The sequence below is a fragment of the Lissotriton helveticus genome, chromosome 1_1 (genome assembly GCF_964261635.1).
Source record: "Lissotriton helveticus chromosome 1_1, aLisHel1.1, whole genome shotgun sequence".
Taxonomy (NCBI): domain Eukaryota; kingdom Metazoa; phylum Chordata; class Amphibia; order Caudata; family Salamandridae; genus Lissotriton; species Lissotriton helveticus.
In genome coordinates, this window is record NC_136057.1 from 1369551162 (window position 1) to 1369570911 (window position 19750).

At 44.1% G+C, this 19750-nt stretch overlaps 1 protein-coding gene across 1 annotated transcript in view; it reads right to left on the reverse strand.

Annotated features, from left to right (window-relative positions):
• Window positions 1-6377: 6377 nt before the first annotated feature.
• KDELR3 (KDEL endoplasmic reticulum protein retention receptor 3) overlaps window positions 6378-19750 on the reverse strand; it is a 46956-nt gene continuing 33583 nt past the window's right edge. Inside the window, exon 5 of the mRNA XM_078683686.1 lies at window positions 6378-7677. Coding sequence (XP_078539812.1) covers window positions 7637-7677 — 41 coding nt within the window. The 3' untranslated portion in view covers window positions 6378-7636. The remainder of the gene's footprint in view (window positions 7678-19750) is intronic.

Consider the following 19750-nt stretch of genomic DNA (forward strand, 5'->3'; position numbering starts at 1 on the left):
AAAGAGAGTCTCGCCTAGCCCTGGCCAGATTTCAAGCGTCCATCCAAATATGGCCCCGGATAACACTCCGCCCCAGACAGAACAAAGGGATAAGATGGCCGCCCTCTACATGGAGAAGGCCCCCCTGCGCGGATCATACAAACACAGTCACAAACCATGGCAATCCAGAATACTGTCGCACCCGAGTCCATCCAATGCAGCACAAAACGGCAACTGAAACCCAGCGCATCTCCGGCCTGGGCAACGTAAAAGCAGAGTCGTATCCCCAGCTGAGCCACGAACGAAGACAAGTGTCCATTGTCCAACAGGAAAGGCTGAGGCAGGCAGGGAAACAAAGTAGCGTTCACGACATGGGCTGGCGGTAGTCTCACAAAGGGCACAATCTCAGGATGTTCCACAGGCTGATAATCGCGCTGCAACATTGTTCCCATGCCGGTTTCAGGAGAGGCTCGGACGATCACACAAGGGGGGTCAGCTGGCGAGGGATTCTCCTGCCCGAGAATGGCTGCGTCCAGCCTCTCACTGAGCGCACAGAAGCGATCATGCCAGTCCGACCTTAGCTCGGCCAGCGCTGCAAGGATGGAGGCATGGGTGATGGAATGTGGCCGATCTAGTGAATCGGCAGTGCGATGAACGACAAAGGGGTCTGATCGCAACTCAAGATCATGGAGGGCGAGATCTTCAGGGGCAGAGATTAAATCCATCCGTACCACGGAGGAGACGACCGCAATATTGTGTACCAATCTAGGGTCCCCGCTCATTCGGGTGGGACACACGATAGGCTGCCGGGATGTAATCGCAGATAAACGTCTGAGCTCTCCCCAATAACGTGCACTGGATCCTGTAGGTTCCGGATGACAATCCATCCCGGCGTGTAACAATGGCAAAGCGCAGCGGCCATTTCCACCTCAGCGAATTCAAAGCAAGGCAGCGCACCTTAAAAGCGGTATGAGGGGAAAGGCGTCAGAAACTCACGGCCGGTCGAAGAGTCCTTCCACAGGAGGGATCAGTGCGGGCACCTGACAGGCAGTCATGGCGGGGGGCGCAGGCACATCACTCGCAGGCGGGAGCCGCGGAGTTGCGGCCGTCTCCAGCTGGGCGCATCAACCCGGGGCACTGGACCAGGGCTCGGCTTCGGTCGTCAAGAAAACCCGCCTTTACCACAAACAATCGGGCAGGTAGGAGCACCGGAGGGACGCCACCGGCCACAGCGCGCCTCGCTCGTCCTTTCGCGGCCACTTTGTCGCCGGATAGTAATCAGGATAGATTAGCAGCAAAACAGGCTCGGGGAGCTGGGTGATTACACGTCTGTCTCCGTCGCCATCTTGGCTCCTCCCCCTCACCCATGCTTTTCAACATCTACGTGAAGTCCTTACCGGCAACGATGAATGAATTTCACCTCACATGCTATAACTATGCAGATGACACACTAATACTCCTTTAAACTGGAAAGTACCAAAGAGACTGGAAACAAAAAATGTCAGTTGCCTCAGAGCCGTTGATCAGTGGATGACATGGATCCTTCTCAAATTGAATGCTTCCAAAACTGAAATATTTACATGTGGCGACTGGAGAAATTATGACCCACTCGCCCTCTGGCCTGACTATCTGGGAACGCCACCAGAAGTATCTAAGGAAGTAAGAAACCTTGGAATTACCAGGGACTCCAAGCTATCAATATTTACCCAAGTGCAAATTAGCCAGTTCATGCTTCATTACTATGAAAACTCTGTGATGCATCTTTCCCCACCTGGGATTTCCACACAAGCCCCATGCTACTGTCTTCCTTGTATTGTGTAAACTTGATTACGCCAATGGCCTCTACCACAGATCATCTTTATGAACTATGAAAAGACTACAACAAATTCATAACCTTGCTGCCAGACCACTCCTACATCACATCTCCCCTGCCTTCAGAGCCCTACATTGGTTACCGGTTGCCAGAAGATCCACTTTCAAGCTGCTTTGTATCACCCACAAAGCAATACATGGGCAATACATTGAATAGGGCCCCTTTCATCAGGAATAAATTCACCAAATACATTCAATAAAGAAACCTCCAATTCAGATTAGCATCTCGCCTCAAAATCCCACCATGCAAGAAAAAAAACCATAGGTGACACATCCTTCAGGCAACGAAACTATGGAATTCATTACCCCCAAACATGAGATCCACGGATAGCTATCTTATCTACAGAAGAAAACTCAAGAGTTGGCTCTTCCCTACATAACCAATATACTCAAACACAAATGTACAGCATATCCCTGTGTAAATAAGCATGTATTTGATTATATGTATGTGTCTAAAAATGTGTATTTCTTTGTATAAGTTATGTGTAATAATTATGTTTATATATCTAGAAATAATCTTTAGGTCTGCTTAACAAATGTACATAATACTTATGGTTACATTATTCTATGCTTAACATGTGTATATGTCACTCCATAGTTTTCATATGAGTTTTTTGTTAGATAGTTGAGGTTCTCGGTTGATCTATCGCAATATGTAAAGTCTATTGTAACTATTTATCTACAATTGCTTCACTATTGTATTATTAAAAAGAAAAAAACAAATAAATTAGCTTAAAGTACAATAACAATTGAAAGCTTGAGTTTATTCAATACAACTTAAATCTTGATATATTACCTTCCTTATACCTGTATATCTTTCATGTACTTATCTATCTATATATTTATTACTTTACTCCTGCCGTTAATAAAAACATTTGCGTCTCACTAATGCACTACCCCTTGTTTCACCATATACCTCTCTTAGTTTATCCTGTACCTCCACTCTGACTCATCCTAATCCTCATTCTACTACTATGATCTCCAAAGTAATCCTTTCTAGAATCTTCCCTCCTCTATCCCTCCTTGTATCACACCAACCTCATTTTACTACTAAGATGTCCCAAACAACCCTTTCTAAATTCTCCCCTCGTCTATCCCTCCTTAGCCTCATTTTACTACTATGACCTGCCTAATCCATTTCTAGAGACTTTTCCCTCCAACATCTCTCGTTTATTCATCTTAAACCACCTACTACTATTATGATCTCCCAATCAACACTTTCTAAACTCTTCCCTCTTCTATCCCATGATTATCCTTTTCAATCCAACTATCAGACTCGCATGTCTACAACTCAAATTAAATCATATTTCCATATATTAATTCACCACTAATCCTTTTTGAGTTCCGGATTAGCGTGCTACTCACCGAAAAGCACTTCAATGCATCGTATGGGGTAATAAGCGCTATAGAAATACAATTTGATATTATGAAGAGCTGTGTTGGCCTGTGTTATATTAGTAAAATGTGTCAGGGACCAGAAAGGGGGGCATGTAGGTGCAAGTTTGGAGGAACTAAGGCTACACTTTAGGAACTGAAATATAGCTTGCTCCGCAGTCTAATTTTGTAGGCAGTGGATGTTTCCCAACCTGGTCCCTTGCTTAATTCTTTTCACTTAGGGCCTTCCAGTGGGCGTGACTTATTGGAGATTACGTCTCCAATCTTTTTTAATTTTACAAAAATAGTTTTTTTTCTTGTTATTTGAAAACAACTGTTCCAGAACAGATATTGCTGACCTTCAAGTGCTTTAGTCTAAAGGGAGGGAGCAGATATCCCGTTTTGTGAAGGTAAGGGAGAGGCAAACAGGGAAAGAAGAAACGAGCCTTTTTGCCAGGATGCTTGCAACCTGAAAAAAATGTAAATGTGTACAAGTGGTTAATCAGCAATCCTAAACGTTTCCTGGGGTCAGTGTATGGCTCTAATTAATGAAAATAGACATATAGGGGTATTATCAGCTGAGTTCCAGGGTGCGTCCCGTTTGTACTCTGTATAGTGTGATTGCGTATTACAAAAAAAGTATACTTCTAAAGAACTTGTTTTTATCTTAAAACACTAAATCTCTGCATATTTTGCAGGAGATGATTTTCTACTGAGTTTAATACAATTTAAAATGTTTTCCATATTCACAGTACACTCAGATACAGACTCATAGTAGCTTTGAGACATGTCATGGTTCTCCACTGCATAAACCAGGATTCAGTTACGTGACTGTATGCATACGGACATCTACAGTGATCCCATTAACAAACTGAGCATTCATATTGTAAACGAGTTAATTTCCCACCAATTACTTTAACTTGCATTTATTTTTAATTTAAGGTGTCTGTGTGTGTTATATCTTATACGTATTTACCTGAATATGAAAGGCCAACAAAATGGTTGTAGAATATTTTCTTCTTTTAAGCTACTTATGTGACCCTGCCCCCACTGCTTTTGCTTTTTAGAATAACAGTTTCCATTTTTGGGCTCTTTACATTTAATCTGCTATGTTTAGGAGTGAATTATGCAGAGATGGGGTAGGGCTCTAATAAATATTGGACCCACTGACACAAACTTTAGGTGAGCATCCTTTTTTGATTGGTTTCCTCTTATGCTCGGTGATTGTACCAAGACGAAACCTGATTGTGTTTTCTCAGCCCTGAAAATGATAAAGACAGTAGGTCAAGGTAGTCCAGACCTCGTATTAGAGGTAATGGTGCAAAGCTTCAGGTCCGTGAGGACAGGCTGGCCTAGTCATGGTACTAAATTTGGAGGCACCAACAGTGTTTAATTTGTAAATAAAAACATAAATTAATGCATGCATGGATCAAAGGTTTTTCAAAGGAGCCCACTGCCAGCAATGCTGAATGCCAAGATTGCCAATTCTCAATTCCTCCTCATGCCTCTATCTTCATCCACGCCAGAAACCCTGTCTCGGTTTCTCGCTCTTGCGATTTGTTTTCTTTCATTGTCACTGTTATGCTATCTTTCTCTTTTGCCTTCCTTTCTTTTTTTCTTCTTGTTCTACAGCAAAGTTGCTCCCAGCCAATAACAAGTATTGACAAAGCCAATAGGTCTACCCTATGCAACAGCTATTGGCTTTGTTAACATGTTTTAGCCATGTTGAACACCATTGTGGCTGCTGTTCAACATGGCTAAAAATTAGTGCCATGGAGTACAGTAGAGTGGAACCACTGGAGTAGAGTGGAGTTAAGTGGCGTAGAGGCAGTAGAGTGTTGTGACATAGAGTGGAGTAGATTGTCATAGAATGGAGTGTTGTGGAAGGAGTAAAGTGGAGCGGCGTAGAGTGTTGTTGAGCGGAGTGGTGTAGAGTGGAGTAGATTGTCAGAGTGGAGTGCCATGGAATAGAGTGGATAAGAGTAGAGTGGAATGTCATGGAGTGTAGTAGAGTGTCATGGAGGGATTAGAATGGAAGGGCGTAGAGTGTCGTAAACTGGAGTGGTGTAGAGTGACGTGATGCTGAGTTGAGTAAAGTTGAGTAGCATAGAGGGAGTTTCATACAATGGAGTAGAGTGTTGTGGCATTGAGTAGATTGTCATAGAGTAAAATGGAGTGGCATAGAGGGAGTTGCATAGAGTGAAGTAGATTGTCGTAGAAAGGAGTGGCATAGAGTGTCCTAGAGTATTGTGGAGTAGAGAGTCGTATAGTGGGGTGGCAGAGTTGTGGAGTGACAAAGTGGAGCAGCGGTGGAGTGAAGTAGTGTGTTACAGAAAGGAGTGGAGTAAAGGGGCATGCAGTGGCGTGGAAGGAGGTGCGCTGAATTTCAGAGTAGAGTGTTGTGGAGTGGAGTAAAGTGTATGAGTGGAGTGGCGTAAAGTGGAGTAAAGTGTCAGAATGGAGTAAAGAGGCATAGAGAAAGTTGAGTGGAGTGTTGTTGATTGCCATGGAGTAGAGTTGAGTGTTGTGGAGTAGCATTGAGTGTCGGAGTGGAGTGGTGTAGAGCGTCATGGAGAGAGTACAGTGGAAGGGCGTAGAATGCAGTGGCGTGTCATAAGAGTGGACTGGCATAGAACGTCGTACAGTGGAGTAAAGTGGCATGGGGTGACCTAAAGGGGGTTGTGTAAGTGGAGTAGAGTGTTGTGGCTATAGAGAGGAGGGCGTAGAGTGTCATAGAGGGTGTTGCATAGAGTGGAGTAGATTGTCGTAGAGTGAAGCAGGGTGTTTTAAAATGGAGTGTCGTGGAGTGGTATAGAGGAAATTGCGTTCAGTGTCACAGAGTGGAATGTTGTGGAGTGGCATAGAGTGGAGTAGTTACTTACAGTGGAAGGGTGTGTTGTATAGTGGCATGTTATAGAATGGCATGGTGTGTTGTGGAGTGGTGTGTTGTGTCGTGATGTGCCGTAGACTGGCGTAGAGGCGAGGGATGAGTGGTATGTAGTGTTGTACAGTGAAGTGACATAGAATGGTGTAGAGTGGAGGGGCATTGTGAGAAGTAGAGTGGAGTGGCATGGCGTAGTGTGGAGTATGCATGGCGTGGTAGCTCACTACAGTTACAGACAACACATTTTCAATTGAAATGACCAGTACAATTGCACAGACATAGTTTTACTGATAAAAGTATACAGAGCCCAAGCGATAATGTGTGGAAACGTCCTCACCTAGTGTACTGATTTGTTTTGATTGTAGTAAAATATTTGTTTCCACCACACTTCAGAATTACAAAATAATAAGCTTCATTTGTGTTTTAGTAATTCTGATATATTCTGAAATATATATGCACAGCTCATTTATAGACATTTATATTTTGTTGCGTGCTAGACAAAAAGTCTTTCCTTTCACAGCAAGATTGTCACATGTATCTTCTCGCTTTTAAGTCAGAGAAAGAAAAGTAAACACCAAGCTCCCTCGGAAGACAGAGCCTGACATTTGACCTCTGTCTTTGAATGCACAACAATTGTGACAAGATAAGAACAAGATTTAAAGGCATGTTTACACAAGGCGAGCACTCGTGGAAAAATAGAGCAAATAGGCTATGCGCCACAGCAGGGACAGATTCAAGCTGGACAGCCTAAAACAAAATCAAGCCAGCAAACAGAAAGCAAGCAAAGGTGAGTTATAAACCACAAATCCAATGGTTAGCAATGAGTGGAATGCATTCTTAGGTCATCTTTCAGTATGTCCCCAAGACGTCGTTACCAAGCCAGAAGCCTGCACTGTATGGTAGGCTTTGACCTAAAGATCAGAGCCGACGGCCACCACCTTCAACCACCTACATAAATTAAGCACTAGACACAGCTCCTGGCCACTAGGTCTAGTTCTTGTATTAAGGGTGGAAGTAGGGGGAGCCCAGAGTTCCAGGCCACTAGTAACATACTGTTGCAGTCATTAGTAACTATCATCTATTTTAATTGTATTCGAATTTTTCAAAGTGTTACATAAAACCTGAAAACAGTTAAAAAGACAGGTGCCCAAAATGGTCATCTTATAATTTCCCTTTGTCACAAATGTACTATATTTACACGCCTGATTAGCTTGTAGCACTAGCAAACACACACCTCTCAGTGGGTTCCTCACCCCACTTGGACAGAGATCCGCACCCCACTTGGACAGAGTAAAAAAACATAAATATATTCATTAAAAAATTAATTCTCCCTGTAACCCACCCACATGGAAAGCGAGCTACAAAATTGGACCACAAATAGAGACGTGTTGTCATTTGTGGCACCCCTGGAAAAAAGGTCACTTGTGCAGAACTGAGAAGTGTGTCCTTGTATCTGTGGCCCTTGGCCAAATTCCAAGACACAGGTGTGCAGGCCACATTGCAGTCGTCAGTTTCTTGCGATACTTCTTATACTGGCATTGGGAGGCTGAGTTTCTTTCCTTTCAGAACTGGAAATACAAAAAGAACGAGTAAAATGTCAGTTTTCCATTCCTCATGCCCCACTTCTATCTTTCCTAACTCTGAGGCCACCTCCCATTCACCAGTCTTTCCTTCCTCATCTTTCTCACAACATGCCTGCTACCTTCTGTGAACCTCAGACTACCATTTCTAAACTATAACTTACAAGGCCCCTCTCCCACTTAATCCACAAATTGACTATGCTCCTAAGCAGATTATTCCCTGACAGATGCAGACTACGTCTCCTATCTACAAGTACGCCATTGGGTGTCAAGATACAACGTAACGCGAGTATGACTTCTTTTGACAAGTGGCTCCTTCTTATGGTGGACGATAGAAGCTTAACATCTGAGCTTTACACTCTGCAAGGTAGTAAAAAAACCAAATCAAATCACAGTGTTGGCTGCGATGGGAGGCTAAGATAGATAAACCCCTTTCTGCCAACGAATGGGAGGATGTTTTACCGTGTACATCACATGGCCCACCCTATGCACAGCACGGAACCCGCTTACAAAATTGCCTCATAATGGTATCTCACTCCAATGAGACGCAGTAGATGGCATAGGGGATGCTCTGGAGATTATTGGAGGGGTTGTGGAAGTGCTAGGACCCTGCTTCAGCTTTTAAGGCACTGTCCCAAACTCACTAGACACTGGGAACAGGTCTTAGCCGATATTGATCAGGCTTTTAACACTACCATTCTAAGATTCCCAACCTAAACCATCTTGTGACACCTGAACCCCTTGACCTACCGCCTGCGTTCCAGTAGGGGAAGGCAGATGGCACTTGCTCTGAATGCAGGGCAGCAGGTGATACTCTCCCTCTGGGGTACAGACAAGACCCCAGATAATGTTTCCTGGCTAATCGCTCCTCTTACTCAGAACTCTGGCCCCCCTCATTCACATCCTTTCTACCGAGTTTCGGGAGCTGACATGCCTGTCTTATCTCAGACTTCTTCGCCTGATCCCAGAGGTGTCCCATCCTAAAACACAGCCAGCCTAGGTCATCTCAATACTAGACATAAGCCTTTTTGCCTGATTGATGTTCGTCACACTAAGTGTTTTGCCTTTAAAGCTTGAAGAAATATTAGGGGAGTGTGGGTGGTAAATGTTCATTTTTTCTAGTCTTTTTTGGTATTTAACAGTCTGATCTACGCAGTCGGCTCCAGGGTTGTAGGCAGATGCTGTGTCACCCATTTGGAATGCGGCCGGCCCCTTGGGGTTGTAGGCGGCATGCTGTGTATACATATAAATTGACTGTGCTAATATTAATAATAAACAGAACAGATATATAGATATTACATCACAAAAGTGAATGTTGAAGACCGTGTCATCGTTTGTGCTACAACCTCTGGGATCTGCCAGTCAGGCAAAACCTTTTTAGGTCTCGCTAGTGAACGCAGCACATGCGCTGCTTCGCTTTGCGAGCCTCTACTGTTGCTGCGTTCTGTCCCGAAGGGTGACAGGAGGTGGCACGCGCGGACAGGAGATGTGCACGCGTACGGACAGGAGATGTGCACTCCATACGCGTGCACATCTCCTGTTCCCGGAAGCTGGCATCACGCGCTTTCAGTTTCCCTCCCCCTGTCGGCTCCACGAAGCCAGCTAGTTACAATTGGTCTCTGGTCCAGAGACATAAAGGCTTGAACTGACAGTGGTTTCTTCTGGCTGAGCCATGGCAGTCTTAATCTTTTTTGGAGCACTCACTTGATGGTAATTTACTTTAAATGTAATTTAATTTCATTGCATTTTTTTTTTATTTACCAGTCACAATGTCGTGAAGCCACCGTTCTGAGACTCTTGTTTCCTGGTTATCTCCGTAAAATGAAATGGAAACCCACTTGCAGAGCTCGGAAGGGGAAACGTGAAACCTCCCGTGGCGTGTGGCTAAGCCTGTAGAGATTAACTTTAAATAGCACTTTATCTCGCAGTAGGGTGTAACATGGTGGGCTCCTGTACGGATATTGTACGTAGCCGTCGCTCTTGAGCGCAGCTCCCATGGAACATTGAATATGCAGCGCGGCGCTCTTGTGCGAGCAGCTGTAGGTGATGAGAGGCCAACGATTGAAGGGGAAATCTGAAGTATTTCTACTCCATGGGAGGTTTCTAAGAATTCTTTCGGAACGCACCTCTTTAGATAAACGTAGGCTGATCAAGTCCTGTTTAAAGTATAGTCATAGGATTGACGGCAAAATTGTGTTAGGATTTTAGATTCGACTGTTTACTAAAAAAAAAAATGCTTAGGATACATATCTTAGTACCTCTACTTGAGCATCATACACTACAAGTTAATATAATTTTTAATTGTAATGGTTTGTACGCAGACGAACGATGTCCCATTATTCGCTGACCACGCACTGATGAAATATAATCTATAACGCAGACTTATTTTGATAAGTGTAACCATTTTAGTAAAAATAGACTGCAGGAAAGGTGGGTTTGGACAAGGAGAACACGGTTTGAGGACTGCGATGTTGACCAGAATACAAAGATATACATATTGGTAAGGAATATTTAATGGGGGAGTGGAAACAGTAATGCTATCGGAGTAGTGTGATTAAATGGTGACTAAATTAATGAAAATGCCCAGGGCTGACTTCAACAATATCGGTTGAGAATGGTTAAAGAGGGACATGTTGAATATGTTCTAGAACAATCGAGGCAACCTTTGCTATTTGAGCTTTTTTCCAATTAGAATCGAGAAAATGGAAAAAGTGACTAACTGTAAAAGAAAGTATTGGCAGCTTGACTTGAATCGTAGTATGGTGGGAGGTGACCAGGTGTAATAAGTAGGGATTGCTTTCACAGCTTAGGGACAGCCTATGATGCACGTCTCTTAAACCCACCAGTATAGAGGAGGAATCTCCCAGTAGCTAAGCACGTTTGTCTTTGAGGTGAGTAGGCCGAAACTTTGGTCTGTAATCCGACTTGGTGCTTTCCAGCCTAGAATTTACAGTCTGCCTTAGTCTTTCTAGAGTAAAGAGGGAAATGGTGGTGTTCTTTCTTTTACGCTAGTGATTAGACCACCAGCAACAGTTTGCAGGTGATCATCTGTTTTGAAAGATGCTAAAGTAAGTGATGTTAGAGTACTTGCTACGACAATATTGATTCTACAATCATAAGCGCAGACCTCCAATTACCTTTGAAGGGCCTGAGCAACCAGTACTTACTGTAGAGACTCCAGTACTATCCACAGCAGTCAACAGAGTCTATAATCTCACATTCATTCTTTGCTACAGCTCACAAAACCGCTTTTCACTGACCTATAGCACTCTAGAAGAGCATCTTCTATTAGAAACGCTAAGCTTCAGCAGGGCATATGCATTGGGGAATGCTAGATGGTGCATGGATTACCTGAAGACAAGAGTGCTCTTTGAATGATCTAGGATCATTTTGAGTTTAGCCTACTTGATTCGACTCCTTCGGGCTAAGTTTAACTTACTTGAAATCATAAAAAAAATGATGTATGAAATGGTTGTTAGGACCCATTTAGCTTCCTGTTTTTTGTGTTTGCACTACTTTTTTTTGGACCTCGGCTGTGAATGAGTCACTAATTTACTCTCACTCAGTGTAAACTCTGATAAATGGATTGTGGATGCTAGCTGCCAGTGCTCACCTTTTGAATTCCGGACTGCTGCTGCCCAGCTGTGGCAAGAGGGCGTGGCCTGGCTGCACGTGAGCATGTGCAGGGGCTGAGGTAGTAGACTTACTGTCTCACTCAGAACTAGTTTTTGTGCATAGGTTGCCTGTTGCAGAGGTGATCCTTCGTGAGTTGGTGATGAACTGTGCAGGACTTACAAAGGAAGTGGGCAATACTAGTGTACATCTGAAATGCTTCGTTGAAAAATGTGTGGCTGATGTCTGCACCAAAGTTCAGTTTCACCATAGTTAGGCCTAGAGACTAGGTTGATGCACCAATCTTACTAAATTAGCATTTCCAGTTTTTTCGTCATTTTCTGAATCAGATTTCTAGCTTTGGATCAGTCTGATGGGTAAGTTACTTACTCTGTTGGCCCACTGGGGGATCAGAGCATTACCTGCGCAAGAGAGCCGTTTTCCATTGATTAGGCCTGTTCACGAGAGAGGAAGGAGTGAAGGTAGAATCTGTATGTAATGATTGCCGTTTAACAAAGCTTGAGGAATGGGGTCTCATCCCAAGGAAAATAAAAGAGGGTAGCCAGATCTCAATCCCATTTCGGGCAATCTTCATTGAAGTTTCGGAAGGAAGAGACCAGGCATATGTAGTGGTTAGGGGTTTGGCTTTAGGCTCTCAGGGAAGGTCTTTTAAAAGGCCATTTGAAGTTGAAAGTCTCAAAATGCTGTGCAGGACAGTAGGGACAGGGCGGGAGTTAAATGTCACTCTGTGATGGGGCACATTTACCTGCCATATGGAATTTTCCACCCATCCACTTAAAGACCTCTTCACAAGGGAGAGAAGATAGATTTTGCAGGACCATGAAGAAGACTGGATTCCTGTCTGGAGTGCTGGGAAACTATGGACTTGGGCTGCATGGGACTCTGAATTCTTCTCTCCAGGGCCAGTGGTGCAGGCTCACCTAGCCTCTCTGGGGTGACAGTAGAGGGAGGGACCTGCTTAGGGTCCCTGGAGATGAATGGACTCCCTAAAATTTCTGAGGACTGGGTTTGTAGGTGGATAACTCATCAAAGGAGTGTGACTCGAGCTAACACACTGCAACACGACAAATGGCCAAACGAGGCTTCTGGACCCGATCGCGCCGACAGGGACTGTGCATAGGGTGCTGCTGGAGGAGAGCTCGGGCTAAGGAGAGCCCTAGGTGCTGGACAGAGGCCTGGCCCAGAAGGAGCTAAAGGATAGTCTGTGAGCTCTCCCTTCTCGAAGGAGGAACACTGAAGAAAACAGCTTCTAGAAATGTAGAAAATCTTAGAGGCCCGAAGAAGTCACTCTTTGTACCTAGAGTGCAGCACCTGGAGCAAAACACAAATCCATACTACTAATATAAAGAGAGAGTTGAAACCTTTGAGGCGGGTAAACTCAAGAAGTACAGCACCAATCACAACACCCAATACAGCATTGGAAAGGGGAGTTGCAGCAGATGGACATAGGCTATACAGGTGGCCACCATATACATTAGAAACGTCAAAGAACCTTAGGGGTAAAGTAGTCCCTTGTGGGTGTGGGCGTTGGCATGGGCGTGTTCGTGTCAAACTACACACATTTTACTTTGTGGCCGTAACCATTGTCAGAGGGGCGTGGGCGTGTCAAACTACACACTTAGAGGGTCGGGGGCGTGGTCGTAGCCGTGTCAAAGTACACACATTATACTTTGTGAGAGGGGCGTACCACTACAGCGTTCTCAGAGGGGCGTGCCACAAATTTTATAACAAAAAAATGGCCGCGTCATTCAGTAGCGCGCCTTTCCATTCACGAGTTATAATCACTTCTCACACGTCCGTATAGAAGACACAAGGTGCGCCGCATTCACGCACATTGCCATTCAGGTGGCGTTAATAACATATGTTGTGAAGCAACCTTTGTGGGCATAAGCGTTACCGATCTCAACCGGGGATAAACGCAGGCGTCTCAGAATGCACACGCCCACACGTCTCAGAATGCACACGCCCACACACAACGCTGAACAGCACGCACACCTCACGACGTGCACGAACGCTAATCTCACTGTGATGAGATTAGCGTTCGTGCACGTCGTGAGGTGTGCGTGCCCTTCAGCGTTGTTGTGCGTGGGCGTGTGCATTCTAAGACGCCTGCTGCATTGGAAAGCGGTGTGGTAGCTTTCGGTAAAGTTTGCCGTCCTTCAGGTAAATCTTTTTTATACCCGGACAACGTCGTGACGGGCAGCTAGTAACCACATAAAGGGGCCAGAAAAATCAGCTTTTGTTGTTTTTCTTTAAGGGAGAGCTGTCAGAAAGACTGAGGTTTTTACCATGGGGCTCCTGATTCCTCGTGGGAAGCGGAATGTGAGGTTCCCGTTTCATGCTTGTCCCAGTACTCTTAGGAAGGGCCACAGCAATTGTCCCAAGAGGGATTGGCAGGGAGGGGTTAATGTGGCATCGCCCCCCCTTAGTACAGTGAGAAATAAGGGGCCCACTGGGCAGACACAAAACAAGTAAGCGCTGTCTTACACTGTAAATAGGTTGTCCCAATGGGTCCCCCAGTGCCCAGGATCTGACGCAGTGAGGAAGAAATGAGCACTACCATATTCTACCCATGTCTAGCCCCCGGGGAGGCCAGAATCCCAGTGGCAGGGTCTGATGCTTCCCCGTTCATGCATTTTGGGGGAGGGGATTGGGTGCACCAGAAAGAAAGCCTCCTTCCGTGTGTACCTTCTGCAAAAAGGGCGCGAAAAGCTGACTCCAACACCAGACTTGTTGTGAGAGGCCCCTGCATGGGCTGGGTTGCTACCATGTGGCCTTCATTGGAGGCCATAATCCTTGGGGCAGGAAACCCACATCAGATCGAGCACAGTGGGCACAAAAAGAAAAATAAAGGACCGGAAAACAATGCATATGCAGCAGTGGACTGGACAGATAGTCTTGGGCAAAAGGAATACCCCCGATTAGTTTACGGTGGATTTAAAGTTTGCATATTTCCTTTCTGCGGTTCCTCGGGCAGAGTAGGAACACCACCAACTCTTCAATAAGTGGCTTTGGGGTGCTAATAGTTCAGCAGTTCCCCCGGAGGGTGAGAATATGGGGTTGGGGGACCTAGGCAATAACCTGGCTGATTGCCCACTCTCCTCACTAAGCTGCTCTAGGACAGACTGCCTATTTCGGTCTCTGTCATCTGGCTTCAGGTTTATTCCTCTATTATTCTTTAGTACTCGTTGCCATCTTCCTGGTTTGTCCTCTCTGGACCATTTTGGTTTGGGCAATTCAAAGCTAAATTGTTCCTCCTGGCATCCTTCTGGGAAGCCGTGGATGGATCTTGCCTCTGTCTGTATTTCTGGGAGGCCGTGGATGGATCTTGCCTCTGTCTGTATTTCTGGGAGGCCGTGGATGGATCTTGCCTCTGTCTGTATGTCTGGACCGTGTACTTCAGTCTGGACGATGAGGCAAAATGGATGCCCCCAGCGGTATTTAATATTCTTCTTAGTCATGAACTCGGTAATTACTTTAAAGCAATGCAATAGGTCTCGCATTTGCGAAAGTTTAATCTATTGCCATTGTTAATGACAATGCCTTTTTTATCTGTTTTGAAAACCAACACAAATAAATGTCATTATCATTTACAATGCCAATAGCTCAAACTCCTGCAAATGCGAGACCTATTGCATTGCAAATGCTTGTTTTTAAAGTCATGTTCAGCAACAGCTTCTTTGTGTCTGCGAAGACAGGCCCTTAAAAAGGTCGTCCCTCAAGCACGTTTCCAAGGCCCCTAATTCCAGACATTTGCTAACAAATGAGTAGTTCCTGGAGTGGAATCTTATTTGCTACATTTTGGATCCTTGTTTACATTTCTGAGATCTAAACAAAAGACCGGAGAATTTTATGATAGATAGTATGTGGAAACAGAGACTGCAGAAACAGATTCCAAAACGTTTAATACCAAATTCTTAACCTTGCAAAACCCCCTCCTGTTGGAATGAAAGTCATCAGCTTGGCATTGTGAAGATCTGCTGTCCTCCCCTTGCGTGTTTTTCTGTCGAACCCTGCGCATTTCTACCCAGTGTGCTTAACATTCATGTGAGCTTACTGGAGGTACTCCTGTTTACTGTTATGAGACGTGAGATAAAGTGTACATATTACTGTGAGGTTGCCTACTAGTCCCTCCACTCAGGATTTAAGAGAATGACAGTGGAGGCAGTTTGGAAATACAGACCTGTGACCGCCTTTTAACTGGTAGCTCTATGGGGGAGTGGCCTACCGGCTCCCTCATGTAAAGTTTATGCCACTTCTTAAAACTGGGGTATTTTACCTCCATGATGTCTGAACGGTGCATGAGGATTGCTAGTGTAAGTGAATGTACAAGTGTGTTTCTAGACTAGTGAATGTTAGGTGTTGGCTGCCTTTGTGTGAGGCTGCCAACGTCCAATCTCGACAAAGGGGCATGCACATAGGCTCCCTCCCTGAAAATGTTTCTATTGTAGGTTGGGGGATGGAGGTAGCACCCATAGCTCCTTTGAGGGAGCTGCAGTACCCCTGCCAGAATGAACCTACAGCTCCATATATTGTGTTGGGGATCTACATTTCTTTTGGGCATGGTCTCCTTTCTGGAGCCATTCTTCTTTTCTCCTGAGCCAGCTTAGAGTGGTCTCAGGTAGAGCAGCATGACCCAGACATAAAGTGATCAAGCAAGCAGTATGCTGTCCATCCTCCAGGACTGGAGAAGCCCTAGGGATGTATGTCATTACAACGCATGCTTTCACAACGCATGCCTTTACCACGCAAGTTTTACAACGCAAGTCATTACAACGACTTGCGTTGGGGGGTGCTGGATAGTGAGTAGTTTAATTTACTATTCCAACTCCAGTCCCCGTGGATAGTAGGGAAGGTGTTGCATAGTAAATTAAACTATTCCCTATCCTAGAGCGCCCCCCAGCGCAAGTCGTTGTAATGACTTGCGTTGTAATAGTTGCGTGGTAATGGTATGTCGTTGTAATAGTTGCGTTGTAATGGTTGTTCACCAGCCCTAGGTAACTAAAAATGGTGCAAACCTCCTGAATGGTCAGGCCTGGCAGTTGGGGAAAGAAAAGTAATGCTCTTTCAAATTTGTAACTAGTACGGTGTTTTGGCTCTGCATTGAGGCGGACCCTTCACTAGCCCAGGAACAGAAAGACACAGAAAAGCCAGTCACAGGGCTGTTCCTGCGTCACCATTCTCCCTCCAGACTGGTCCAATGTTGGGGAAGTATCCTTGGAACTGCATTTCTGGAACTGCGGAGAAATTTCTCAATTTACATTTGAGTGAAGTCTTTTCCTGACAAGTCATTTCCTCTTGGAGGCCTATATAAGGAGGCATTGATGAGTGATGTATGCATCCAACATTTTAGATACTTGTTTTTTTCATCACGTTCATAGCCCACTTGCTACTATTTTTGCCCCATATTTTTGCTCCTTTGCTGTCAGTTTCCCCTTTTGCTTTTTCTGAAGTCCTTGCTCTGCTCTTTTCTGTGTTGTGATGCCATAGAGGCTTTCCTGGTCTAATTCAGTTTAATCATCATTTTCTATCAAGAACAAGACGATTTATAAGGAGGCTTTTCTGCCCTTTTTGGTTTTTAACTCATAACTAGAACCCCCTTATGGAGACTCTAGAAACCTTTCATGTGTACTTTTAAGGGCAGGGTGATACCGTGGCAAGTGGGGGGAGTAGCCCTTTTCTTGGCAATCAAGAAGGAAACTTGAGAGACATTCATAGCGTCCAGTCCATGACAGACCTTCACATAATCCAATCGTCCTGGCTGATAATTTTATCATGTGGGTGGAGAAAGTGAGGATTCAGATGTGATAGCTTTTTTAGATCATCTTAGAGCATTGGGTTTCAACAAATGTGAGACCGTGCATTCACATAACAAGGACATGCACAGGATTGGATGTAGGCTTATTAACACCTCTCTCCTCAAAATATTTTGTTGCAAGTCTTTACTTGATCTTGCAATGCCCTTACATCCTACACATTTGAATTCAAGGATGACCCTTTTAACTCTGTAGGAAATCATACAATCATCTGGAGAAGAAATCTATGGATGCTAAATAAGCCCAAGCGCTAGAACTTCTAAAAGCCACCTTTTCCATCTATCATGGTTGGCGTTTTCATAATGATTCCCAGCAAGATACATATTACCATCTTGCTTCACTCAGAGAATCAATAGCCCATGAAAAAGCTAGACTCTCCCAAAAATGGTTCTCCATTGATCTAAACTTGACTCGTACAAGCCAGTAGTTGACTCAATTCTTAGAACAAAAATCAAATTAACACAATACTAAGCCCCAGTGCAGCTCAGGCAGAAAACTGCAAAGAGCTGTTCAAAATCTTCCATGAAGTCACCACTTATAGGTCTATCAGTGACCAAGGTAGTTCCTCAAAAGGGACAGTGTCCAGTCGGATGGTCCAGGCGTTCTTTGTTAATGAAGTGGCCAACATCAGTGAGAGATCTCGTCTAAACGTTTGAGAGGTAGGGTATCAAATGTTCAAACTAATTTGGAAAGGGTGGGTTGCACCAAGCCTTTTACTCTACCTTCTTCTGCTTAATCTCTACTCACTTCTCCTCCCTCTTCAGCAATGGAGGTTAAGTCAAGGTAATTTATTTGATTTAGTTCTCTACTGAGAACCACAAATATTCAGTACATGATATAAAATGTTAAACAGTTTTGTTAAAAAAGAAATGTTTTCATTCTAATACAAAGTTAAAATAAGTTTATAAAATGTGTATAAATTGTAGCAGAGAAACTCATTTGGCGGAGCTTTACACAGTATGATCAATTCCTGTACAGAGTTACTTCTACATTTTGTATAAATTGGTTGTAAAAACGGTTTTGAGCAAGTGAACAACAAATGTTCCAAGTCCTGCTCCCCACCATTACACAAATTACAGATAATACTTGATTTTTCTTGTGGTAGCCACCTATATGTAACTGGTTTTAAAGGAAGTATCCCAAATCGGAGCAGCACATGGAGGTCGAGTTGAGGGTATTATTAACACCTTCAGCGCTACCGCGTTTACCTGCCCTGCGCTGAGAAAGGAGTAAATGGCTTGTTTGTGACAAAGCCAGCTCGTCATAAGCGCAGGGCAGGTAACGCCCATGACGAGCTGGCTTTGTCATTAGCGTCGAAGTGGTTAACACATGTCTAGGAGACCCAAGCTGCGCGTTTCGTAGAGAAGTTTGGTCTCTGATGATCGGGACAGCCAGTAGTGAGTGAGGAAGAGCTAGGGCTAAGACTACCAAAGTAACCATGAAGAAAATTATTCGTAATTTTATCCTGTCAGAATCCAGAAGTAGAAGCGTTTGAATGACGCTTCCTCCAATTGGATGGCATGTGATGACCTTTCTAATTAAAATTGGCTGAACGTATGTATTTGGTTAAGTTTACACTTTTTGATACAGAAGCCATCACAAAGAGAAGGTTGGGTTTTTTTTTATTATGAATGAACTACGTGACCCTACAGCTTTCGCTTTAAAACTATGTTCTATGGTTTAACAATATTAACAGTTTGCATGCTGTTAATATTCAGGACCCCTACCGCTTTATACTGGTTGGTCGACATCAGATGTTTAAGGCAACCCTTTGTGTTTTATGGTGCAGGCATCACAGGACAAGGAGTGTGTAAGTGGGCAATTTCCATGTGGATTTTTCTTCTATAAGGCGTTATTGCCAAAATTGAAAAGTGCTTTACTGGGTCACCACTGTCCCATTCTACTAAGAATAAAGCAGTAGCGCACCATTCCAGTAAAGTCAGTCTTTTTGGCTGCTATGTGAACCACATTGATATATTTTGTAACATTATTGCGTATATTTAAATGTTCTTGGCGAGTCTTGGGTAGTACATAACATTCTCACCAATACGTTTTTGTTAATTAGTGGACTCATTAGTGTTTTTTAGGCTCGTGAATCTGAGAAGGAGCCACAGCGAAGTTGGGAATGTTGCATGCCAATAGCACAGTTTCTTCAAACTGGGATCCTTCATAGACACACATGCTTATTGATCATCACCCCAGGCAAAACCTAGGTAAAATACAAGTCCTACATTTGGGATATGTTCTTCGGTAATTAGAGCTTATTTTCACAGTATGTTTCTGGCCCAGCACAATATCTAATTCCACACACAAACTACATTGAGATTCCAGTTATTATCACCTCTTAGGGAAGGGAGTGAGGGTCAAGTGAATTTTGTAAAATATATAGATGGTGACAAGGGTTAAAGTTACCTTTGTGTGAGCCTGTTACCATAAAGGTATCAACTTATGGGTTAATGACAAGTAGTAGTGCAAAGGAAAATGCTTCTATTGTTATAGAAGAGCTTCTTGTGCTCAGCGTTCGCACATTTTTGTGCGTTTAAGTGGACAAGCTCGCTAACCCTGCCCATATTCACTCTCCCGCTTGTTTCCTCAGCAAATAATCTAATTGG